The sequence below is a fragment of the Lagopus leucura genome, unplaced genomic scaffold (genome assembly GCF_019238085.1).
Source record: "Lagopus leucura isolate 7727_CA_CO unplaced genomic scaffold, USGS_WTPT01 Super-Scaffold_100014, whole genome shotgun sequence".
In the NCBI taxonomy this organism is placed as follows: domain Eukaryota; kingdom Metazoa; phylum Chordata; class Aves; order Galliformes; family Phasianidae; genus Lagopus; species Lagopus leucura.
This window is the reverse complement of record NW_024962268.1, coordinates 10,914,993-10,941,868: the sequence shown is the minus strand read 5'-3', so window position 1 is coordinate 10,941,868 and position 26,876 is coordinate 10,914,993. Positions and strand designations below refer to the sequence as shown.

The following is a 26,876-nucleotide window of genomic DNA, read 5'->3' as shown; positions in this document are numbered from 1 at the left end:
GAGTCATCCAAAAACTAAAATGATTGTTTCTGAACATAAAGGTAATAAAACCAACACACAACATGGAACTGAGAACACATGTAGCTGTAACCAGTATGACTAGTTTGCTTGTGTGTTATACCCCCCTTGTACCACTTTTCTGCCACATAAAGCTTTCAAAATCTTAAAGAATGATGCTATTGTTTCCTCTATAGTTCTTCCAAACCACCCAGAAAAAAAAAAAAACACAATTCGAAACAACAATTCATTAAGAAATATCTCTAGATTTCTCACTTCTAACTGCAGTTTATTTGAGATTACTATAGTCTATGAATTTATTTCCTTGGGCATGGAATAAAGCTCTAGAGCCTTAGTTTTACAGAAAAAAAAAAAAGTAAAAGGTTTTCTTCTTAGATTCTCAGAACGTGTGCTGCTCACATATGTCAGGAGAAAATATGACTCTAACGCTGCATAGTTAAGCTAATAAGCTTTCTCATAGAGTGAGACAATAGGAACTGTGAGCATACTGTACAGCACAATAAGTGCTGGCACATAAACTGTTTCAGTCTTGAGGGACAGTGTTTCACAGTATATCAGTGACAGAAGACCAGCTTGCAGCCAGAATTATGAATGAAAAGTTTAAGCCTTCATGAAAGTATGGACTTCGGATGATTCTTTTGTGGTCACCTCAAAAATTGACTTACTGTATTATTTAGGAGAACAGGGCATTTAATGTTTTATTTTCTAGGACTGTGCATATGCGCACAAATTGATCAGTTTAACCTAAGATGCAACAATTCAGTGGATACACGTACATTATATATATGAATACACTACACAAAGCCAAGCAGATAAAACAGTATACACCCAACTTAAAACTATGAAGGAGTATCTTAGAGGTTTATTTGTAAGTCTGTTAAAAGTAGGAAAGAGAAAAACTCCTACCTCTCACCCTTTCTCAGGGTCCAGACTGCAAGGGGACTGTTGGTGCATATTAATTTCACAGTAAACTGTGTACTTGGAATTGCCACACATGCTGTCTCTGGAGAGCTACGGATATTTGTCTAGAAATAGTCTCTTGTGTTTGTGACTACTATACAATAATACTTCAGCAACAAATGCTATGGTTACATTTATATTAGTAAATAAACAGTCAAAGGACCCTTTTGTACCCCTGATGTAGCTCAGCTTACGTGGCACAGCTCACATCCACAGAACTAAACTCTCCTCTTCTCCCCTGCTCCAAAAACACAATCCAAAACCCAGACTGGCCTCATCCACACTGCTTATTAGGAACAGTCCCCAGTCCATGCTGGTTCCCAGACTGTACTCAGACATTGTTTGGGACGGTGCTAATTGGCCTGGGCAGAAACCTTTCCAGGGACTGTGCTAGCAATTAGCAGCACGTTCACTTGCGCACATGCTCAAGCCCATCAGGCACAGCGATCTAGCACAAGACAGTCCTGTTTCTGCAGCTGCCAAAGGCAGCTCCTGATTTTGGCATCTTCCTCTAATGGATTCAGTTAATAGAGTGACAGCTCTAAGCTCCAGCTGCCCCATACTACCCTGTCCTTTTCCCATCACCAACAGGAGAGGTAGCAGGAAAAGCAGGAGTTCAAAGAAGTGAGCCATAGGAAGCATTCATGTGAGGACAAAACTGCTACTTACATCTCTGACAGTGAAAGAAGACAGCAGATGCAAAAACCCTGAAACCTGAATCTACCCTGAAGGTCTTCAGATGAGCTCTGGTTATCTGAAAACTGACAGAGAGTAGACAGACTCAAACAGCTTGCCCCACTTTAAACAGCTTGCCTCAGTTTACATTTGGACCCTCAAGAACAACTGGTCTCACCAAACCACTCTTCAGCAGCTGATGTCTTTGAACAGCTTAAATCTCCCTCTGCTTTCAGGATAAGACAGATTTCTCCCAGCTGAGCCATCACAAAAGATACAAGTTTAGATTAGCCAAAGTGAACCTGAGTTGGTATGCTGGCCTCCTACGACCTGCCATCACTCAGGCCACTGCAAGGGAGGGATAAAAATTATTGGGTTTCTGAGATGCAGATGTTGTTACTCTGTCTGCATGTGAATGAAGGTTCAGAGTGAGAGAGAACATGCATGACTAGATACATAACTGATGCAGATGAAAAAAACCAAAAACTTGGGAACAGAGTTTTTCAAAGTCTTCTCTCAAAATACTTGAAGAAAAACTAACAAATGCGAAGGTTCTTCATATTTTCCCTCCTATACACTTCCTTATAGGTCATGTTCAATTCATCACTGCTACAAGATTATTCCTGCTGTCTGCCTTACTATATCTGACTTCGACCGTGTCCACTAATGATGAAAAAATTCCATTTAAATACTCCTGTCCACAAAACTACCCAAAAGGGTAAACATCTTTCCTTACTTTGTTTGTACTATGCTGCCCAGAACAATTTTTCACTTTTCTTCTTTTTCTGAATAACTGTTGTTGTTTTGAAAGAGAAAAATATTATACTTTTTCATTTCCCCATAATTCAGTAATATTTGACTGGAAGAAAGTGTAGAAAATTACATATTTGAGTGAGAAGTACTAACAGAATGATTTACAACAGAAAATGTTTTGCAACCTTTCCCTAATACAAAGACTATGAAATAGTGGCTCCAGGTCTGACATTTAATTAGGATTATATAATGCAAGCATGTGGCTTGTTTGTTCTCATTGGAAATTAACGTTCTGTTGATTTGATAACTGCAGAAGAAATTTGTTAAAAGTTTGTTTAACTTTTCACTAAAACCATCATTCTTCTGTCTTACTTTATTTGAGACAGGGAAATGCTGAGTTCACTTGCTTGTAGAATTTTTGTATCTCATTCTGTGCTGTCAAAATAGAAAACAAGGCTGGCTTCTCCAAGAACAGCTCACAAACTATTAGTTAAAACTAACATCTCCGCCTGCAGGAAATTCGCAACTTTTTGTCTAACACTTCTAGGTATTTTTCCCGTGTTTCAGTAAGATTGAAGCCAAAACTTTAGATAAGCTTGACAATTTTTTTCCCCAAAACCATACCAGATTTCAGTATTAAATACATATAATATTAAGAATGCAGACTTCTCCAGAACCAGAAACTTTTCAGTCCCTCACAGTATTACAAATCCCACTCTAGCACTGTTTCCAGAAGCTCTAGGTCATCTGAGGTTTTGGCACTGAACACAACAGTATCTGACTCTTCCTTTATCTGTCTTCTTCAACTATAAATGCAGCATCGTATTCCTGGATATAAGTGCTGTTACCAACTTGCCTTTTGTAGCTAATACGTGAAAAATATGACTTTAAGAGAATAGGGGTCTTGCTGGTCTTCCCTGTTTATCTGCAAGAGATTAAGTAGTTTAAAATCACAACAGAGCTTCTGTAAGTACAGCCTATGTTTAAATGCTTGTTTACCGCAGTGAACCGAGAATGCAGTTTAGACAGTAAAACTAGAACATGCTCCATAGAAGATACACCAGAGCTCAGCTTTGGCTGCAGGGTGCACGCCGTTTTGACTGGGAAATGGAATGAGACAGAGCAGCGCCAAAGTTACCAGAGCCACAGTTGGGGCAGATTCACGCACTTGTGCAGGATGCACGGCCCCAGCCTTTGGGCACCACGGCGGCGAGAGGCCGCTGCGGCTCCCGGCCCTGACGGGCAACGCGCACTTCGGGCTGCGACGCCCGGCCCGCCGCATTACGTCAGAGCAGACCGGGGCACGGCGCCCGCCGCAGCCGGCCTTCCCGCGCGCGCCCTGCCCCCTCCTTCTCTCCCTCTCGCCTTCGCGTTTCCTGTCTGAGCGGAGGAGGTTTGGCCCAGCGACGACGCCGTCCTCCAGCGGCTGCGGCGACCGTCATGGCGGCGGCTCTCTCAATGTCAGCGGCTCTGAGGCACCTTGTGGCGGGCAGCGGCGCCGCCGCGGTCCGCCTGTCGCCGGCCAGGTAATGAGCACCGCGTGCGCTCGCCGGCCGGCAGTGCGGCCGCCCCGCACCGACGGGCCCGCACCGACGGGCCCGTGGAAAGGCCGCGCCCGTGGAAAGGCCGCGCCCGCGGAGAGGCCGCGCCGCTCCAGTAGCCCGAGCAGCCCGAGCAGGGCCTAGCGCTTCGCCGGGGCCGCCTTGGGAGCTGGGCTGACTCCGCGAGCAGGGGGCGGCCGGGCTGCGAGCGGGCAGCCGGCACAGGCCTTTCTGCGGGAAGGCCTTCCTAGGCCTGCGCCTGTCCTTCCGCGCCGTGACCGCCCGCCCCTCGTCCTTGCGGCGTCCGCGGGCCGCAGCTCCTGGAAGCCGCTGTGCCCGGCTTCCCGCAGACTTCCCTCGCCTCGCCCCGTGCTGCTTTGAAGCTTCTCAACGAGGCCTTTAATGTTTTCCCAGGCGATACGTAGCTGATTTTTCACTGGCACTTCACTGTCATCCATGAAATAATGCTGGAAAGCACTTATTAATTTTTTTGCTGGCACTTTGTCATTGGTTGTTTTTATTTTTTTGTTTTGTTTTGTTTTTTGTTTTTTTTTTTTTTTTTGAAGAGGAGACGTTATCGAGGACTTAATGCATTGCTCAGCTTGTAGTTGAAGAGTTGTGCGTGTCTTCTGTGCATGTCCCAAGGTTTTATAACATCTTTTCTGATCAGGAAAACAAATGAAGTTCACTGCTGTTTACCATGAAGGGTTTGCTTTCCTAGTTAGGGAAAGTTGCAGTAATTATTTAAAATATCTGTGCATGTTTTCTATGTGTTTATTTATTTAAATCTACACGCAGGAAACTGCATACACACACATGAAGAGGTAAAAGGACTGTAGCCATACTACTTCATTTTTACCCTTTTTATTATGCTCTGACTGTTCCATTGGTTCCTGTTCCCCTTTAAAATGACATCGACACCTTTTTTACAGCGCTGAAAATGAACCTTCAGTCTCACCAAAATTCTCTGGAATCTGTGAATATAAATTTAGGAACTTGTCTGTGCTAGTGCAGAGACCTCCTGTTTGCATCTGACTGCTTGTTTCTGCCCTTCCTTTCATTCCCTGTAGTGCTGATTGTCATGGTTTTATGATTTTTGGTCAGCAAAAAGTTTCCTCCACTGTGTGGTACACTGGAGCAGTCAACTCATCCAGGCTTTTTTGTGTGTGTGTGTTTGCTTGAAACACCCAATTTTCTAAGCAGTTATTCCAGAACAAATAGTAGGCTGTAACAGAGGTGGGAATGAATAGCATTGAGATGTGTGGTAGGGACTCTGAAGGTGTCATTTCTTCTGGGATAAGATCTGCCCTAGGTTTCTGCCCTGCCACAAGAGAATTATGGTATTAGGGTACCTTTACTTTATTTTATTTTATTTTATTTTACTAAGAGGGATCTTGGAGATACTTGTCTCAGCAGAAGTTGAATATATGTTTCACATTCCATGGGAAAGTAGCCTGATTGTAAATCTGCAAGGTTTTTGGAGAAGAAGAAGGGAGAGGCACTGCAAGTCTCTTTTACTTTGTTTAACACAGTTTTACAGTCATTGCATGCTAGAAGACTGAGAAAAAAATTTTGCTTGGAACCAGGAGACCTAGAGTAGTGTGTCTAGTTCTGGGCTCCCTAGTACAAGAGAAACTTGGGGTTACCAAAAAGAGTCCAGCAAAAGGCCAAGAAGATGAGAAAGGACCTGCAGCCTCACTTTTCTTCTTTATGGAAAGGAGGAGAGTACTGAGACCATTCAGTGTGGAGAAGAGAATTTAGCTTGGGGGAGGTTCTCATCATTATATAGAACTGTCTAAAGGTAGGATAAAAGAAGATTGAGCAAGGTTCTTCAGTAGTGTCCAGTGCCAGCAGAAGAGGCAGTGGGTACAAATAGATCACCATAAGTTCCCCCTGAACACCAAGCAGCACTCTGTTCTGTGTGGGTGATGGAGTGCTGGCACAGGCTGCCTGGAGAGGTTGTGGAGCCTGCTTCTTGGTGATCTTCAGAAGCCGTGTGGATGTGGTTCAGACATCCTGCTCTGGGTGTCCTTACTGGAGCTGCTGTTGGGCTGTGTAGACCAGAGGTCCCTGCCAACCTCAGCCATTCTGGGATTCACTGTAATGTTGAAATTACAGATTCATGATGTTAGCTAAAATTGTGGGAGTAATACTGTTGTTGTTTGCTCGCTGTAGGATTAAAGTTTAAAATTTAAAGCATGAGTTTTATCTGAAGTGGTTTTTGCTTTTTTAATAGTTTTTTATTTGCACAAATTCCAATAGTTCCATGCTTCTTGGAACTGCAGTTACAGAATAAGTTAGCTGCCTTATGATTTTGAAACCAGTTTCCTGGAGAATCTTCCAGTACTGCCAGGAGATTCTGTTCTAATTTCCATGAGTTATATTTGTTTCTTACAAATGCATAGTACATCTTCCTATAACACCAAGTTTAAATGTGTCAATTTGATGATTAAGCACTTCGGAATTTGCATGTCCTAGTGGCTTGGTGATTCTGCACCCATGTTTAGTAACACAACTGTGAAATAATTGTTCAGCCCTAAGTTAAGAGTACATGCACCATTTCTGATATCCTTAGGAAATGATGCATGTCTAGCTAAAATCACTGAAGCAGCAGTTACTGAGTCCATCCTTCTGTCTCAAGGTGAACCTAATAGAGCGTTAGCAACTGAGATTGCAGTTTTGAAGCTTTCACAATGTAAGATCTATTGTTTCATGATCTTGAAGTTATGTTCAGTGTGTTTGTCTGAATTTGATCTCAGTGGGAAGGATGTACCTTATGTGTCTGCCTTACCAAATTACATAAAGTTTGACCACTCAGTTGCTGTGAGCCAGAATTTGATTTAAGGGTTTAACTTAAATGGTACGATTTCATGTGAATAGGAGGAAAACAAAGGAGAGACTCTTAAATGTCATTCACTTGGGAAAGATCATAGTTTTCCCCTGAATTAGAGAATGTAGGTAGGTTAAGCTGGGAAAAGAGAACTTTAAATGCTCTGTCATTGAAGAACAAATGAATTTATTCTAAATTGAGAATCAGCTATTCCAAAATCACTTAGAATTTCAGGATCCCTTTGTCTCACAAGATATCACAGTCATGATACAAAGAGAATCATTTATGTTGCAGAAGCAGAATGTTTTGTATGTGCAGATGTAATATCTGGCTATACAGTCCATACATTTTATAATAATGGATTGTTCTTACCACTTTTCAGTGAGAGATAATGGTTCTTTAAAATTTATTGCCTGTTTCTTGTAATTGTATTGTAGAGACTAAGGCTGATCAGAAATGTTCTGCTAATTCATCATAATAGACACCTGAAATTAGCAGAGTGAGGAATTAAGGATATTTGTGGAGTAAAAAGCCTGTTACTCAGTTCTTGCCATATGCTCAAGAGAATGAGGAAATCTGGGATGCCATTTAAATATTACTTTTCCATTTGCATATGCAAAGTTGGCAAGAGGTTTGCTCAAAACAGAAAAAGAGGGGGAAGCCATTTTTGTGGAAAAATAAAGGACTTCTAAATGCAGAAGAAGCGTAGCACATTGTTCAGTTGCTACCTTGCTTTTTCATCAATAACACAGAAAATGTTTCATCTTTTGTTTACATTTATTTTCCCTGAGAATAACTAACCTTTTCATACTGTTTTTTTTTTTCTCTTAATTATTTGTTTTCCTCAAAATAACATTGCCTTTTGTTGAATATTTTGTTGCATATTTTGTTGTATGTGGCTTAGTAGACTTCCCAGTCTTCCAGATCTTCCAGATCCAGGTTGACCAGATGGCTGCACAAAGGTTCACAATCCTTTGGCTGTACTTAGCTAATAAAAGCACTGCTTAGCCACTGTCGGTGCTAGCCTAAGTGCCTTTAAAAAGAAAAAAAAAAAAAAATCTGGAGTAATAACACATTACAAAAGTTGTCTTTCTTACTATTTCATCCACCTGTTGTGCATGCTAGCCACATTCTCACATATGCCATACAAGATAATGTAAGTGTTGTGTTCTCACTTTGAAACACATCAGAAGCTCTGATTTTTTTTCAAATAAAAAAATAGTACTCAACATTTAATTTTGTCAAAATTGATTCCAGTGGATAACTGCATCTACAGAGGCTACCTGGGTTAAAATTTCTGGATAAGATAAGGATACAAAGTTGGTGGGGATGTTGCTTTTACTGTATAAGTTGTACTTTGGTTGTTTAAAGGGAAAAAAGCCTTTTAAAATATATATATTTAACTTGAATTTTACAATTCAATTTTGAATTTCTATTTTGTTTTTAATGTATATCACAGAGAAAGTGTGGTGAATCAAACTGTATTAGTACACATTAGTACAGCTGTAAACCAAAATGCTGAATGAATTTCTTAGTCGTCAGATTTTAGTGAAGGTTTGGAGCAGACCTGAGGACTTGAGTGAAATGTCTGGAGAGACAAATATATAATGGGGATAAAAAGATTAAAAACACTGCTATTTGTACAATTAGTGAATATCAGTTTAAAAACAAAACTGTAAGCAGCAGCGAGTCTTTGTCTGATCTTGCAGATAGTCTAGAACAGTAATGTAAAAGTAAATGCTGCATATAATTAAGTGCATACTTCATGAAAAACCCATCCCTTTTGACTGTTCACACTATTCAAACAATAACTGTGTGTGGATACAAGGGAGTGTAGTAGCCAAATCTTATGTATTCACCATGATTGAAAGCATCACCTGTGGCTATTTTTTTTATAACAACTTGTCTCTTAATGATGTTTTGGTCGCTGTTTATAGTGAAGGAAGAACTCCATCAGTTTTGCATGCTTTAAAAGACAGGGAAGATTTCTGACAGATAGGATAATTTGAGTACTATTATAGTGCATTCTATACAATATCAAAATTAATAACTCTTACTTGCTACTGTCCTGCAAGAGCTGATGAGCCAGCATGACTGGTCTATCATTAGTGGATATGCATATCCATGCTAGGTTAGAGCAACTCCTGTGAGCCAGAGTTGTGTTTTTTATTTCCCACTTTAAGCAGTGTGGGGAGCAAGGTGGCCTGTTCCTTGTTTCCTTTAGCAGAGAAGGAGGAGGCTTTGGAAAGGCTCAGTCAAGAATGGGAAAGTTTGGATAAAGTGAAACATTCAGAATATTAAAATGTTGCTATCAAGATGAAGTCTTTTACAGATGAGAGGAACACAGAAGTAAAAAATAGTATGTTTCATATGCTTTAACCTCCTAATTCTTGTCCTTATTACCATGTTGGTTTCCCATAATATTTCATAAAGTTCAGATAGCTTCATTGTTGTTCTAGGTTGAGGATCAGTAGAAAGGTGAGGATGTAAGAGGGAAAAGAGGTGTGGAAGGCCAAAATTTCAGAAGGGGGAAAAGGAAAGAAGGCCGTGGGCTTTTGTTTTGTTTTGTTTTCTGGGAATAGCTGTATTTCTAATGTAATTGGAGAAAAGTAAATAGAGCAGGAAGTGATGACAGCGGAACATTCCTGACGAAACTTCTTAAATTGCTGCTTATACTGAGAATATAACTTAGAGTGACTTACTTTAATTATATTTGTTTCCTTCACTTTTGGAATTAGAAACCCAAAGGAGGAGTGACAGCCTTTCTAGAAATACAAGGTTTAATAGAGAAAAGAAGGAAGACTTCTAAGGTATGTTTATTTTGGCAGATGAATACTAAATAAGCTGTAGGCTTGCCTCTAGTGTAAAATATCTGAAAGCCTTTATTATCAGCCCAGTGGCAGCTAGCCAGTTTAGGCTTAGAACTACGGATCACTTACCTGAAGTCTGGCATATTTAAAAAAAAATAACAAACAAAAAACATTACTTCCTGCTAAAATAACTTTTTCATACTCTACTGACTTGTAGATCTTCCTTGTGCTTTAGAGATCTGTAGAGGAGTAGAGATTGAGAGGAATAAAAATTAAGGTCAGATTAAGTTTGTTGTCACTAATTTCCTAAGGCAGAGGGCTGTAGTATTTTCCTTAGAGACTAACCAGTTTAAAATAGGCTCTGATCCTGAGTTTGAGAAGGACTCTTATTTTAGAATAAAACAAACAAAAAAAGCAATGAGCTTCTCTAAAGATGGATTTTGTGGTGATATTTCTTAATACCAGATCTTTGGTATCTCTCAGCTTGAGAGTTGTTTTTTTATTTGTTTGTTTTTTTGTTTTTGTTAAACATGCTACAGTGACTTAAATCATTTTCTGTCAAATAAATCAGGAAAACTATAGATTAAGAAATGCTGTATAGATTTATGGAGTAGGGGAATTTGAATGCTATCTGTCAATAGCTAGCATTTCAAATCTGTCAACAAAATAATAAAATGTGCTTTAGTTGCATTGTTTTAGTGTATGCTGTTCAGCATGTTTAACTTAGTCTGGGAAAATACTTTTTGGTAGGAATGACCATGAAGTTCTCTTAATGTATGTTTGAATGTTATGACTTAACTGACCATATTTTCCTGATATAAATCTGAAGTCAGTGTAATATTTGCAGAATTTTTATGTGGTTGCCCAAAAGATGGTGTTTCGGGGCTCTATTACAAGGAACTGTAGGGACTTGTGGGAACTTTCAAAGCTGTTCTTCACATAAGCAGACACTAGCAAAATGTACAAATGAGATTCAGGATAATTTAGAGTCCAAAAAAAGAAGTAACTCATGAATTTAATTGATACTCATCAATTGGCTTTGATCGTTCACTCAAGGTACAACTGAAATAAGTATCTGGCATTGCTTTTTCTGGGAGGAAATATTGTACCAGTGTATAGATGTTAGTATATTAGGCCAGTGCACTAGGTCTCCCCTGTAGCACTGTGGGTAATCATGCCTGTTTTTAAACCCATGTTAATGAGTGAAGATTGAAATACAAATTACAAATAACATGACTGGTATAATAAACTTACAGCTATATTCAGAATTTTGGATATTCTTTTTGCTGATGTCTTATTCAGTGAACAAATAATCTATTTTGTGTAGTTATAATTTCTAGTCATCCCTGACCTGTGACAGGTTGTCTGTTAATATTGTTTATTTAAGGAATTTGTGAACATTAAGCATGCTTTCAAATAGTGTTAGGTGTAAGGTAAATTGTAAAAGATGTAAAAAATTTTAAAAAATTATGTAAAAAAAAAAGAAGCAAAATTATTACTCAGTTCTGTCTGAGAGGGACAGGATCTCTTGTTCATAGTTACTGTGCTTTATGCTGATCTTAGTGATGGAAGAAAGAATCTGTTCTTAAGAATAGAACTTGTGCATTTCTGAACCATGTCTATGTGCTTTTTTTTCTTCTTCTGTTTGTTTGTTTTTGTTAACATAAGGCCTGAAATTGAACTTGCGTATTCTGAGAAAAATTAGAAGTTAAAGAAACAACAGCTCACACAGTGGCTATTGATTTTTCTGCTGTTGACCAAACTGGCAGTTGTAAACAAAATCAGCTGTTAGAAGAGAAAAGTTGCATGCACAGAAGTGCTGAGCGGGAAAGTTCAAAGCTACTACGAATAGTTTTTCTGAAAATGAGAACAAATTCAGAAACATCTTTTATACTGACAGTTTCAGTAAATTTATATAATTATTAAGAGCTTATTTTTATCATCTAATCTGCATATATTCTTTTGTTCTCATAATAGTGGAGTGGATTTTGATAGAATTTTTTAAATTTTACTAAGAATTGGATTCTAAATATGTCACAAAGTATCCCGACCGTGTTAGGATCGCATCCATTATTGTTTATTAAAAAGTACCATTAAATTAGCAGGTGTCAATCTGAAAATTTAACCATTGTTATCTTTATAATGCATATTTTCATATTTCTTAAGAAATAGTGGCGTACTTTTGTCTGAACTTTTAGGTGCAGTTGCTCTCTCCTAGCCAGTACAAAAGTATGTTTAGTTACTATTTTGTTAACAGGCCATGCATAGCTGCAGTAATTTGTGTATGCTGTAATGTTCCCTTGACCTGCAACTGATGCTGAGGAAGTAAATTAACTTCTGACTAGACTAGACGGACTGTAGGCAGCTCCAGAATGTGTGTGGGCAAACACTTCTTGCAGCTGGTTATTCTTGCAGGGTTTCTATGAAAGATTTCATGAACAGTTTCTACTAATTTTTTTAAACTCACGTATGATTTTATATTAAATATTTTAAGTCTGATCTTTTATTAATGCATTCGCAGCACTTACATGCTTCTGATGATTGGCATTTGCTATGAATCTGATAAGATAATGTTCTGCTAGTGTTAGCGATGCCATTTATATTGAAGTATATAAAAAAACTATTGCATAGAATAATTGTTTAATTCTCCGTCTTTTTTAGCATTTCAGTAGTTCTAAATGAAGATTTTATGGATACTTTGGTCTGAATTCAACGATCTTCAGAAGTCCATTTCTTGTTATGAAACTGGAGTTGTATTTAATGACCTAACAACAAAGAAGTGCCTTACTCCCTTCAGTAGAACGGGAATATTTTGAACTAAGAAAAGAAACAGCTCCTGATGTAGTGGTTTTGACTGTTGTGCCATGTGTTCAAGGTGTATTTGTATGTACCACACAAGTTATCCACAGGGAAATTCAGCAGCAGTAATGCTTTGTAATACAGTCGATGTTGATTGTGCCTACCAGAGAAAGAGACAAGTAGTCTGAATGTTGCTCTCTGTACTGGAATTCAAGAATGAGGTACCAATTTGAAGTACTAGTTTTGCCTTAAGGGTTTATTCCGCAGTAGTCTCCTTCCAGATTACTAATAGCCACTCAGATGGTAGGACTGTGAAAGAAGGCTAGGAAACGGCTTTCCCTTTGTAGTAGCAGTGGAGTGGGAGGGAGTCAGTGTATAAATAAAAGTACAGGAGAGCACAGAAATACAGGAGCAGTAGCTGATTAGGTTACTTTTATCTCATAGGTGAGTTCTCAAAAAAATGATTGTAAGAAGTGTTTACCTTAACAGCTTTAAATTGAAAGAAAATAATAAAGATAATTATGGAACAACAGTGCAGTCAACTATTCTTTTGAAGTAGGTGTCATTTAAGTAACTTAACAGTTACTCTTGTGCCAAACAGTAAATTCTCCTTCATGAGTAGTTGTCTCAAGACTGCAGAGATTTATATGGTATGCTGCAGGTGAAGCTTCTTTTTTTCTAAACTGGCACCATGTAGCTACTAATCATCTTTGCATGTAAACTCATGTTTGAAGTTTTGATGTGATAACTTTGTAAAACTTCAATTGGAGATGCTTTCATAAGCCATGTAGGTTGCAGCTACCTGCACACCTAAAGGCAAGTGTATATTGTAGGAGGTAATTGATCGTGCTGGTCTCCCCACAAAAATCTGTGTTGTTAGTATCTTTTTAGAAAGTGATAAAATATAAATTAGGTCTTTATAGAGAAACTAGGTAAAAATTAAGTCTTCTGGTTTGTTTTGAAAGTAGTGATGCTAAAAAACAAATGCAAATACATTACATGAAATGGTTGAAGCTGCAGTTAATAGGAAATCATGATTATCAAGTTGTAAGGAAGCATTAAATCCAGCTGTTTCTGAAAGGAAGGTAAGCTGGAAGGTAAGCTGGAAGCTAGAGGTGATCCAAGCAAGGACAGTGCCCTCACTGATCAGGGCAGTCATCTCAACATAAGCAGAACTGGATGCTGATAATAGGATCTGCCAACAGTCCCAGGTATAGCTAAGGGATAAGCCAGGTCCAGGGTCCACCTAGGGACTCCAATTAGGAGATGAGAGCCAGATACAAGTTTGAAAACAAGCTGCAATGTATCTAAGTCCATCCAGGCAACAAGGTCAAAAAGTGGCAGGAGAGATACTGTAAGTTGAGTGATCGATTGAGGCAGGAGCCAGAGCCAGGGCTGTAGAAAGATACACTTAATCATGTCACTCAGGTATGGACTGAAGATCCGGAGCTGAGCTTAAATGGATCTCCTGGTGTGTTCAGAGACCCATGGTAGGACTGGTCAGATTTTCTAAGGCCTGTTGGTGTCCTCAGGGCCCTGACACACATGGTCTGGCAGCCAGCTTGTGTCTCCAGCATGTTTTATTCAGCACAAGCTGACTTGAAAACTCAAATTATTATTATTCTTGCATGTCAGATGGCATCACTGGTGTATCTTCATGTTGCTCAGTAAGCAAAGAATTATTGTAATATCATGTTTGTTCCACTCAGGAGTGTGTACAATGGAGGAGTTGGAGTATTTCAGTGAAGGAATAACGTGGACAGTCAGAAAGAGAAAATAATGAGCTGTAGAAGATTAAGTTGTGTGGTATTTCAGGAGGGAAACCAAAGAGTAAAATGGCTAAGATGAAGTGGACAAAGAAAGAGTGAAATTATCCTCAGTTTTAGCTGGATTATCTCACTCTCATCTAAAACAACTGCTGAAAGTGTGTGATTTGGAAGAGTGATCTTCTGTCTGTCACGTTCCATTTGTGAGCCATTTGGCTGTATTGTTTATGAAATAATACAAACAAAAATTGACAGCTCTAGAGTAATTTTTTTTTCATTGCTGCCCAACAGCAAAGGCTTACTAACCATGTAGATTAATTGACTTTTATGAACAATTATAAACCATAGTTTTGCTGTGATACTTGATTCTTAATACGGGGCCCATTCTGAAAGCGATGCCTCTTACTTTTTTCTATTGGCCCACAAATCAGAGGCCAGCATTGGTGGTACAGCAGTAGAGGTTACCACTCCCAACAATGTTCCATTCCATGTTGTTGCTATATGACAGGTGGCAGCAGAGGGGCAGTCTGACACAGTGGCATCTGACATGGAAGTGCCGATTAATTTCTTCCAGTTCTTGATGCAAGAAAGGACTTTTTCAGCAGTGTTTTTCCCCTTGTCTGGTCGATTAAATCTCTTACCCATTATATTCAGTGTAGTAAATTGCTTTGATTTCACTGTTTTGAATATGTCTTCCAGGGTAGAATCAGAGCTTCACTTCCTAATTCTGGAAATCTAGTCAAATAGAAAGAATTCTATAAGTTGTACAGTTTTGAGACTGTCTGTGTAAAACTTCTTTTCAATATAGGATTTTTATTCCATGCCTGTGGCAAACTGCTATCTCCATTTGGTGCGTAGGGCTTGCTGCTGCCCCTTCAGTCCTGGATGAAACTCCAAGGAATTGTAGATTTGATAATCTGTCAAAAGGCAGATATTAAAATCAGGAAAAAAAAATCTCAGAAAGAGTGGCAGTGCACTGGAACAGGCTTCCCATGGAACTGGTGGATTCACCACCCCTGAAGGTATTCAAGAAGCATGTAGATGCGGCCCTGAGGAACATGGTTTAGTGAGTGTGGTAGCATGGTTGAACTTGACGATCTTAGTAATCTTTTCCAACTTCAGTGATTCTATGATTCTGTGAAGTTGTGTTACTGAATTCTTCCATGTGTAAGAAGTGGTATCCACTGACATTCATCAGTGGTCACTCAAAGTTTGTGGAGACCACACAGTGGATGTGAGCACAGTAAAGTGGTGAGTGGTGTGTTTCATTAGTGGCAACAGTGACATGAAAGGCAAGCCACTTTACTGCATGGCCAGGCACAGCTGTTACACCACAAAATGAAGAGCTCTTACTGCTGGCAAAAATGCACAGGTAACAGTGATGACGGTGTTGAAGAACAGTGTTTTGTAGTTGAGAATTTGCTTTGTCAAATAGTGTTATTGTGCTCTTTGTCTCTGTTGTAGTTTCCACGGAAATAAACAGGAGGTACTAATTTCAGACTGACCTACATACAATTGAGTAGTTTACGCTAGAAATGTTTAAGGACATTAAAATAAAAAAGACTTTGTCTTAATTTATCAGCTATGTTTAATAGACTTTGAGATTACATTGAGATTATTTGAATAGTTGTTGCCTAAACTTGTACATTTGGTTAAATAGGAAGGCAAAATCAAGAGAATGGGGCCAAAAAACAACACCATAATTTGCCGTAGAACAATTTGAGTGAAGATTCCTGTATCTTTGCATTTCTTGTTTAGTTTTACATAATTCAAAGGCTCTTGTTCAAAATGCATGGACTTCCCTAACACAGAGGTGGGCTGTGGAACATTAGTTTCATTCCTCACAGTTTTGGAATTAAACCCTTTGACTTTTGTTGTTCTTGCTATAAAGAGAGCACAGTTTTTAGTTACTGTCTAGTTATATGAATGTGTGTGTGGGGAGAAACTTGACATTTACTACGAACAAACAGCAAATATGTCACCTGTGTATTTTGTCTTTACTCCCCACATTGCTTTCCCCCCTTCCTTGTTAGCTTTATTCGGCTTTCTAACAAAACAGCAGTAAGAGCTTTTGGAATTAGAAGCAGACAAAGAATAAATAAAACTCTGTATAGTATGCCCTCAGATTAAAAAAAAGAAGGAAAAGTTGAGACAGGAGGAGTAGTGAAGTGGATTCATAGTTACAAAAATCGAAGAAGTCATTTACATTTTCATTTAAATCACTGTAAATGACAGGAACATAACTGCATTTCCTTAAATAATATAATATTCAGTTGATAGTTGATACAGGCTATGCAGCATTTCTGGTATTACTTGTCTTTCAGCTGACTTGCCTACAAGAGGTTTCCACTGGTCCACAGGCAGTCTTCCTTCTCAACTGTGTGATCTGAGATGAATTTCTAAGATAAGGTTTTGTGCTTAAGAGTATTGTGTAATGAAAAGTTGATGATTGGCAACTGCACATGTGGCAGTTATTAATTGGTCCTCTGCCACCTGACAGTCCATGAACATCTTATAAATTATAGATCATATTGCTGAAAAGATAATACATCAAATCTCCCTTCCTAGTGAGTTTTATGATTACTACAATTATTACTTAAACATTTTGGGGTAATTCTTAATGTTCTAAGCCCCATTCTCTAAAGTATTTCTATAGTCTGTACACTGCTGTCTGGCCTAGGCTAGAATAATTTGAATTATTTGCATAAAGGGATCTAGAAGCACTTGCATGACATCAGATCCAATTAATGACTTTGTATACAAGAGGGTTGAGAAACAGTCTGGTGTCATCCTGGGGCTTTCTCAAAGTTATTTTTGGCTATGAAGCCCGTGTTTGCCCAGGTGCTCGTGTGAGCCTGTGCTAGCTCTGTGAATTTTTCCCCGGCTGTTGCAGGGATTTCCTTCTCTGTGGGATAATTACAGTAGAACCCAAAAGAACTAAAGTACTTAGTACTTAGAAATATTAAACAAGGTCACATTTCCAAAGGCAAACCAGTTTAGCATTTAGCTTTGAAAATGCACGCTAAGCCACAGGTCAAATGCTAGAAGTTATTGTCCTGTTTATTCAGTGTATTTAGATGACTAGTGCTTCTTTTTGTAAATAGATTTGCCTGACAATAAAGCACAAAGTTCCTGCCCTGGTTATTAAACTCACACCTGGAATATATATATTTTTTGCATATGACCTTTTATGTTCTTATGTAGTGTTTATACATTTCTATTTCAACATTGGTCTTTTTTTGCTGCTTAATATAGAAATGGCAGTAGTATAGGTTAAACAATTCAGTGTTCCTTTTATTCATCCAGAAACCATCTTTGCAGTGTTTATAACTTAGCATTGTTTTGCAAGCAAGTATTACCATTAATGTTTGAGAATGTAACTGTGTGTAAGTGGCAAATTTGCTTCACCTCCAAAGCCAGAAGCTAGTCATGCAGGTTATACTACAAAACAGAACCACATGGATTCCACATGGACTGTTTGGTATTATAAACTATCCTATATTTTGTTTATGTTGTAAGAATAATAAATATATCCTGGATGAAATATGGTATCATCGAGTTTGATAAGTCATTGTCACTTTAGTTGCAGTATTTCAGTAATAAATCTATTACCAATAAATCATCCCATTGTATTTTATCTTCTACAAGTTCAGCTTTATGAGCCTTCTGTATAAAAATGCATTGTATTAGACTTGAATGCCATGATCTGAACTGTATCTGAAATGATTTAACAGGTCACTGATGACCTGTTCATTATACATGAAAGAACATTATACTAACTTGTTTTTAGTTTATTAAATTACAGCATGTGGCTAGGTTGGGTGCTGTGGAGAGTTCTGACCTGGCAGTTTTTCCATGTTGTACTTGTTCAGAATTTCAGTTTTTATGGTGACTATAAACCATGTAAATTAAATTTTGTTGTTCCTAATAAATGCCATAATAATCATAAATAATAAAGAAATTGGCTTTCTAAGAATGGTTACCTATTTTGCGCGTCAGAGGGCTTGGTACAGCATCTGTATATGCACACCTGCTGGTCATTTTGATCATTCAGTCACAGATTACTTAAAACTCCATGTAGACTTAATTCTTAATGAGTACTTTCATTTTTCCTGAGTCTTTCTCTTGGATTTTTTTTTTTTTTTTTTTTTTTTTTTTTTTGGTCTCTATGCTGTGATCTGATTATGTATGCCATAGAATCTACTTTTTGTTTAGTATATCTCCAACAGTTGACCAAAAGGGGGTGCTAATAGATCAAACAGTCAGATGTGTTGCTCAAAGAGGTTAAGGAGTCTTTTTTTTTTCCTGCCATGAATTCAGTCTCAACTCTTAGATTAGATCAGGTAAATATAAGTTTTTGTATATTGGTGTTGTATAACATTCCGGTAAGTGTTGCTCTTTGTGGAAGGCAGACTCATGTCTTGTGAATATGGCTGCTTGTCACCTTCTGCTAGGCTTGTGGGTATTTCTTTTGAGATTTCCAGAGCCTCTGTGGCTGGCATCCTGTTCTGCAAGACTTAAGCTTGTGTGGTTAAATAAACAGATCATATGGGTGTTAAATACTGGTTGTTAGCAGACTCTTAAAAACTTCATGTTTGATAATTTTAAAAAGTTGACTATAGATATCCAAAGTTACTAGGTAAAAGTTTAAGCCAAATGTCTTAATTTCCTTTATCCTAGTATCACAGAAAATTTCTGTGCTCAACTATTTGGTTGTTCCAGTTCAACAGAACTAATTAATGGTATCAGCAGAGCTGAGGCCTCTACTGTCAGAAATGGAAGAAGAGACATATGTCCATAGAAGCAAGGAACTCTGTTGTTTCCTTGTTATATAATGGGGTAGGGTAGTCAAGAGACTATGCACTGGTGAACGTGCTGTACTGGGTATAGAAGAATTTCGTATGCCTTCATAATGGGCCCCTCCATTTGTCTAGCAGAGTTACAGAATCGATCTGTGACTTTACTGACTGTAGAAGAGGAGTGACCTCTTCCTGTAGAAGACATCCATGTGGGTAGCTGATCATGGTTTTTCCAAAATAAGTAAAACTTACTGAATTTTTTGAAGTCTACAAATACAGAGTTTCAGTTCTATTCATCATTAATTCATTCAATATTATTGAGCTGATGGGAAAGTATTTTTTTTACAAATATTTACCAAGAAGACCGTGTAGAGTACCCTTTGCCAATTTTCTATTCCTCTCTGTTTGTTCAGTATAAAAGAACTTTAAATATACTGTGAGATTTTAAAACAACGAGTCCTAACAATAGTCCAGTCTAGATGTAATGTTCATGTCTATAATGCTTCTCTAAAGGACTGTGTTAGGGAAGAAAAAGTTACCCTATCTTTTTGAAAATTCTTAACACTGAAACCCAGAAATGTAATTGAAGTGTCCTGTTTTATAGCAGATCTTAAAATAAACTTCATGCTGACGTAGGCCATGATTAGACTCGTGCTAAATTGTATTATAAACAGTTGTATTTTAAGTGAAATGCAGACATTATTATAGTGAAATGATCCTAAATAATAGAAATGATTAAATGATGATAGTGTGAAACAGCTATGCAGGATCTTGTAGATCAGATTCAAGGAATTCAAATGCTCAACACATTTGGGAAGGGAAGGGAGGAAATATCACTTTTGTAATTGTAAACCAAATGATGTTCTAGATGGTGATGGACCTACTCCAGCTTCGTGCCAAGTTAGTTGTGTTGTGGAAAGACAAAGATACCTTTGTGTTCGTGTTAATGTTCAAAGAACAAAACAGGTATCTTCCATTAATACGGTGACTATATTTAAGAGAGGAAATGTCCTTGAGGAAAAGGGAGTTGGTGCCAGATGCGTCTCCAGCAGCCGCAGCCAGGCCTCCTTGTTGGCAGAAATAAAGCCTTCTTAGAGACTAGAAGAACTTGTGTAAGGTTTCCTACAGTCCAAGAAGCTACAGAGTTGATTAGCCTCATACTGAGCGTGTGGGAAAGTACTAGGAAGATCAGAGAGGACATGAGTGACTTTTTAATAAACCTTAATTTTACTTTTGTCTAAGTCACTTTGAGTTTTTTGTTCATTTGTTTTAAAAGGCTAACTATTCTAATAAGCCCCAGCTTTTGCACTTAAAGCTTGTTTGTTCATCAGTAGGGAACTCACTGTAAGAAAAATGCTTACGCAGATCTGCAGTGGAGCTTTGGCCAGCTTGGAGTCTCATCTGACTTTGTTTGATAGATAGTGTGAAGGAAGTTTTGTCTGATCTGTATTTTGGATGGGAGATTAATTAACCTAGAAGATAGAAAGCTTGATTGTTACTAGCTGTTATGTATAAAACTCTCTGTAGGGTTTCTGAACTTTAGAATTAAAATACTAATATACTTATTTAAAATATTCTGTGTACAGTAATTTTAAATCAGAGTTTGCTTCATTGTGGAACAGAGTGGGAAATGGGACTTTCTCCTCTTGGGGTGTTAACCTGAGATTTTTGGCCAGAGGAAAAAGAAAGCCTAAGAAGCTGAAAAAGGCAAAATGCGATGACGTTAAGCCAAGTTGCTTGGAAAGAAAAAAAGAGAAAAGCAGATGACAGTTCCAGAGATGAGAAGAAAGGAGAGTCACAAGGAGCTGAAATAATAAAAAGTATGTTTTGTACTTCTGCAGTTTGGTCTGTCAGAGAAGCCATCTAAAGGTTCAGGGTGTATGTGGGCACAATTAAGTATTAATTAGAAATCTTGTGAGAATTGTTTTATTGTTGGGGACAGACTAAAAGGTTGAGATGGAGTAGTCACTTGAGGTATTTAGGTCATACATTCATTAAATTTAAAGGTTAAGTAAGTGTTGTCAAGACTGTATGACTGATTTCTGAGGGAAAATATGTATGATGATATGATACTTACGATTGTGGGAGTTCCAAAAGAGGCTTTATGGGAAAGAGGTTTCCTTCCTAAACTTAATGTCTGGCATAGGGGAAACTGTGCAAGGAAACTTGGTGAAAATTAAATACGTTCTCTGGGAAACAGTAACACTTTTATTAACTTTTAAATAGTAATATTTCAGATTGCATGATAGTTTCAAGTTGCTGATATTTCTATGCTCTAGGATACTTTCCTATGACAGATGGAACAAATGATAGCACCAGGAGTCTGTCATCTTTAAAGCAAAGCTGATGTTTTATGTATTCTTACACAGAGTCCTCCATGAACTTATGCTTCAAACTCTGTCTGTTCAAGTACCTGTTTTCAAACAGTTTTCAATTACAAAGTTCTTAAAGAAAATTCAACCTCCCTTTAATTCAGACTTCAGCAGACAGATGATATTTAAGGGAAGAGGGTTACTAATTCCAGGGATAGGTGAACTTTTTCTGAAGTGGTGAAAAGGAGCAGAAATTGACTTGTTAGCAAAAACTGTCTATCTGCCTTTGAAGAAGAGAGCTAAACATCATGGAGAGCTGTAAGGTGGGATGCCTTCCAATTTATCCCATCTGACAGAGACACCTTGTGCAAAAACATTAACTCATCCTGTGTGCAGTGTAGTAGTATCACAGAGAAAGATTCTGCCCACTTTTTATCTGATGGGGTTTTTACTTATATGTGTTTTTCCCTCTCAACTGTAATGGTATGAATTTTTATCTTTTCTGCAAAGGAAGAAATTTCTAAAATGAGCAGTCACCTGAGTAAAAAGTATGTCAGATGGCATAATCTGAGTGGAAATAATTTGGAAGGGCATGGCTTTTATGCTTTTTAGAGCTGCTAAATGCTTTTTCATATTAAAAAGCTGGCTCAAACTCAATTTGAGAATTTGTTCAAATTGCATTTATATTACAAAGAAAATGTGTGATTCTGATCAGCCTAATTACTCCAATCCTGGCAAACTCAAACCCTTCATGTTTTCCTCAGACCTTTTCGTAGAGCAAGGAAAAGCTTCTTGATTTATATCACATTTTTTTCTCAGCAATTCTCTACAGTTTGATTGTATGATCTTTCTTTGGCCAGATACTATGTAATAGAGTAAACACCACATCATATAGTGTTCTACAATAACTGTGGGATGCTGTTTTGATACTAAAATTCCTGAGGAGATGAGGAGATAAACTTTTTTTTTCCCATTACAATGTTTTGCCTTGGTTGAGGTTGGAAATAATGTGTTTCTCAGCTGCTTGCTTCTGGAAGTAAAGCATTGTGCTCCTGTTTTAGCGCAATGGTTGCATCTACAAGCATCTTTTTAGCATACTGCAGAATTACTATATCCTTTGTTATGACTTACTTGTTTGATATGTGTGAACTAAAAAATGAGAGCTGTGTTAAGCCAGAAGTTTTCTGGAACAGAGATTTTGAGGTAACAGAATAGCTGTCATCTGGATGTGAAGTTCTTGGATTCCTTGGCTTCCTCAAAAGCTTTGTGTTGTTCTTTTGAGTACCCTTACAGCTTTTGTCATTTCAAATGCATGTTTGTCCATGTCATGAAGCTGTGTGATTCTGTATGCTTTATTTGTTGAGTTCAATTTTTGCTTTGTTTTACAATATTGTTGTGACTTATTTTTTAGTGATTAATTTCAAATTCCTTTCCAGTGTAAGTTTTTCCTTCTCAGAACTTTGCCATGCCAATATTGTCTGAAAATTGAATGCTCATTTAGTTAACATTCTACATCCAGTTGCAGCTATTCTCTATGTAGCATTGTAGTACTTGTTTCCAAGTGATTGTTTTCATATCTTCAAATGTGGCTCTGAAGAATATGGCTCAGTGATGGGACTTTGTATATCAGGTTGCTGATTGGACTTCATAATCTTGAAGGTCTTTTCCAACCTACATCGTTCTATGAACCTATGAAATGCACTGTCACCAGAATCCACAAAAACTGGTGAAAGATTTAAAACTGGAAGACATGAGTAGGCGTATGCATCACTGGGACTCTATCCTTAGCTACACCTTCCATGTTCTCCTGTCTTACTAATATGCTCTGTAAGGTATGCTGTTGTAATTCTACAGGTTTTGAATGACTGCATGTTAATTATCCCAGTATACCTTTTAAAGTAGTGTCTGTTCAGTAGTTACTGTGTAGTTGGATTGGAGATTGTTTCTGTGTTGCAGATTTTCTGAGACTCTCGTAATTCTTATTAAAAAGCTGTTCCATTTTTTTAAAGACAATTGTGGATGGTTTCCTCAAAAGATAGTACTGTTAAATCACTAGAAGTACAGTCGTAAGCATCCCAAAGGCAAAATCTAAAAGTTCTTTTGCATCTGCAAGTATGTCTGGCTTCCCAAGTTGAGTAATCTTCTGAAGAACAGTTGGAACTTAAGTGGCTTAGCCCCTGGTTAGTTGTTTGTATTCCTGCACTTTTGTGCCTCGTTTGTTTAAAATGACCTTAATTAAACATGAAGCACACTACTAGCTCAGAGAATTGTGCTTTCTGGCTTGCTTCACTTGCTGTTGCATTGTTTTGCCAAAAGATGATTTGCACTCATAAGGCCTAATCCTGACATCACTGACATAATGCAAACTAACAGCAAATTCTGTTTCTTAATTCAGTGATGTGGGATTGGATTCACTGTTTCCATTTGTACCTTGCAGGTTTAGCAGTTATGAAGAAAGATTAATCACGTTTCCTGGAAGCTAATAAGTTGGCCTGTACTGATTTAGTAATGCAGCAAAATGGTTGTGAACTTTGCCTACTCAAAGACAGAAAATTTTGCTTGAATTATTAGCTTTGAGTTTTTGTTCTGTTTGTTGATTTTTCTTTTTGCTTAAAAAAAAAAAAAAAGTTAATGTTCTCTTTTGAAGTGTGGAACTGGAGCTTTCCCATTACAAATAGGTTTAGGATTTTTTTCTTCTGATGCCATCATTTTAAGGATCTGAGTTCCAGAATACATGCAGCAGCCTTGTATTTTTCTGTCTGTTCGTGACAAACCAGCTACTGTACATTCATATAGAGCAGTACAGTCCTTGCCACTGGCAGTCTCTCTGTGACAGAGAGCCTGTAGGCTGACATAAAGTGCAGCCTGTTGTGAACTGCTAAGTGGGAGTCTGCCAAAAACTCAGCAGACAGAACTAATTGGGGAGAAAAAGGATTTTTGTGCCCTCATCTCTCCCTCTTCAATTTTTTTTACAAGACGGATATTGTTAAAGTAACTTGTTTATGTAAGATTTGTCTGCCTCTATTTTCTCATTGCATGAATCATTTTTTAACTTCAAGTCTTGCACTGCAGGTCACTGAGCACTTCCACATGGCGGCTGGCACAGGACCAAACTCGAGACACGCAACTCATCACAGTTGATGAAAAATTGGTAAGGGTTTTCTGCTGCATACTGCTATGATACAGCCTTCAGGGTTATTTCTACACAATAGGCATTCAGAATGGTATTCTGTGCTCTTCTAGGAAAGCCATACAAATATGAAGTACAAAGCAAAAATCCTTCATACATTTTTTAAAAGGCAGCATTAGTAAAACAACTATGTGAAGGAAATATGGCATTCCAAGTATTAAGCAATATAAAGTGATGAGTACCTTGTTTATTATTACATTGTGGTCAAGGATCAGTGTGAGCTGTAATTTATAACAAGTTTTCTTGAAATCTGGGTATTTTTCTGTGTAGTGGAATCATACCGAATTTGCCAGCTTCCTAAAATTATCCTCATTAGGACCCGTATTACAAAATAGTGTGCATAAAGAGGCATGCAAGGTTATTGTTGCTATGTACATATACTCTAGCTTTTGAATATGCATGAAGGTTGGATTACAACTAGGAACAAACGCATAACATTCTTCTGCTAATCAGTAGCAGATCAGAAATTTGGCAATCTTTTCTTGTAAGTTCTTCCATAATGTGTGGTCTGTTACTCTAGATGCAACCTGACACTTATGTTTACATTATTCAATAGTATAATTTTTGTAAGACTTCTGAAGGGAATGCGTCACAGCAAAAGCATGCTTTTCATTGGTTTTCATATCACTTTTGAATCTTCAGGGAAAAAAAAATTCCCATCATATGTACCAGACAGTTCATATTGTATCTACTTGTTTGTAATCCTGAAGCTATGTTAACTACTTACAAACAAAAAGAAATATTTGGGATTTGTATTTTTAAATGGAACATTTTAGAGATCATTACACATTGAGACAGCTGAAGGTTAACAGATTATTAGAAAAAAATGCACCTAGGTTGACAACTATGCAGGACTATTATTTCTCAGTTTGTAATTTACATTTAGCAATAATAATTTCTACCTATCTGTAAATATATATTTTTTTGTAATTTTTTTTCTATATTTAAAAATTTCTAACATCATCCTAGGTTCAAAAATAAGGGAAAAATATTTTACTAGGATGGTTATCTTGCTAATCTTATTGCATAACTTGGGTTTCAGGAAGTTTCATTTAATGTGCAGGAGTTCATGAGTCACTATGTAAATAAGATGCACCATGTCAATAGACCTACATTTCCCTAAACATATTATAAATTAAATTTGATTATTGTAACAGTGTTCTTTAATGTATAAAAAAATCTAAGTAGAATATTTATAATACCTGAATTTACACCATCAGATTTCCCTGTTGTGACCTCCGATGATTATGTAAATCAGAAAGAGATTGCAGTGCAAAGGCAGACCCACAAAATAGATACTCTTTTATCTTCCATTTTGTAGTTACACATACGTTATCCTAAGGTAGGGTTTTGCATTACCTTGTCTGTCTAGCAATGAAAGTTTATCCTTACGGTTGAGTTAAAGTGATACTACTTTGAAATGCAACTGTCCTGTTCTCTCAGTATTAGTGTAAATGAATTGTAAATGGCATGGCTGTTTCTAACATCTCTGAGTGTTCTTGTCGAGTTGAAGGCACTCATAGTCATTGGGATGTTCTTGAGATCTGATGTTAGTAGCCATTGGATCATTTTGAAGTCCACTGTTTGCTTGTCAGTTGTAGAAACGTGTAAATAAATGGTCGTTAAATCCCCAGCTATTTTGAATATTAGGTTAAATGTCAGATTGAAGGGTATTTTCCTGTAATAATTCACACAGAAGTGCACATTCTGGGTGCACAAATATTTTCCGCCAGATTCTTGGGCCTGAAACAAAATGATATCAAATTAGATTTTCTAAAGTTTCATTTGAATATTTAGATAAGTCTTTGAATAATTAATTATTCCTAGTACCATAAAATGCCCAATAATTGATATTAATAAGCGAAACTGCATATCCCATTAGAAAAGAGGGTCTTCACAATGAGGTTTAATGTGGTTTTCACCTTTTTCAGGATTTTCAGAATTTATCTAGATTAGTGTTAAACCATGTGTATAAATAGAGTGTTATATTAATACGTTTTAGATTTTTTCAGCATATTTCCTAATTTTAACTAACATTACATTACAAGTAATTTAATAGGTAATTTTTTTAATGACATTGTGAGGTATAATAAAACTACTATTTCACTGTAAGTTGTGATTAAACAGTATTTAAAATAACATTTAATTTTAAAAAGCCTTCCTTTTTCTTACTGCCAGATACAGGCATCAATGGTTGGAAGTCATTAAATTATATTTTGGTGAATTTGTTACCCTTTTTATATAGTTACATACGATACAGTATGCATATTTTAAATCTGACACCACCTCACAGGTAGCTTTTGTATGTATGTATCAGAAAGAAGATGCAGGAATGGACAGAAAATGTGATATGATTTTCCATTTGCTGTATTCCTTCTGTAACTCATATTTGGAAACTCATCTCCTCTGTGAGTTGATGATTA

The 26,876-nt window shown here is 37.4% G+C and overlaps 1 protein-coding gene across 1 annotated transcript in view; it reads left to right on the top strand.

The window, feature by feature from the left end:
* The first annotated feature begins 3,818 nt into the window (after window positions 1–3,818).
* NDUFS4 (NADH:ubiquinone oxidoreductase subunit S4) overlaps window positions 3,819–26,876 on the top strand; it is a 45,330-nt gene continuing 22,272 nt past the window's right edge. The window contains exons 1-2 of the mRNA XM_042875255.1: window positions 3,819–3,932; window positions 24,336–24,414. Of these exons, the coding sequence (XP_042731189.1) occupies window positions 3,847–3,932; window positions 24,336–24,414 (165 nt within the window). The 5' untranslated portion in view covers window positions 3,819–3,846. The remainder of the gene's footprint in view (window positions 3,933–24,335; window positions 24,415–26,876) is intronic.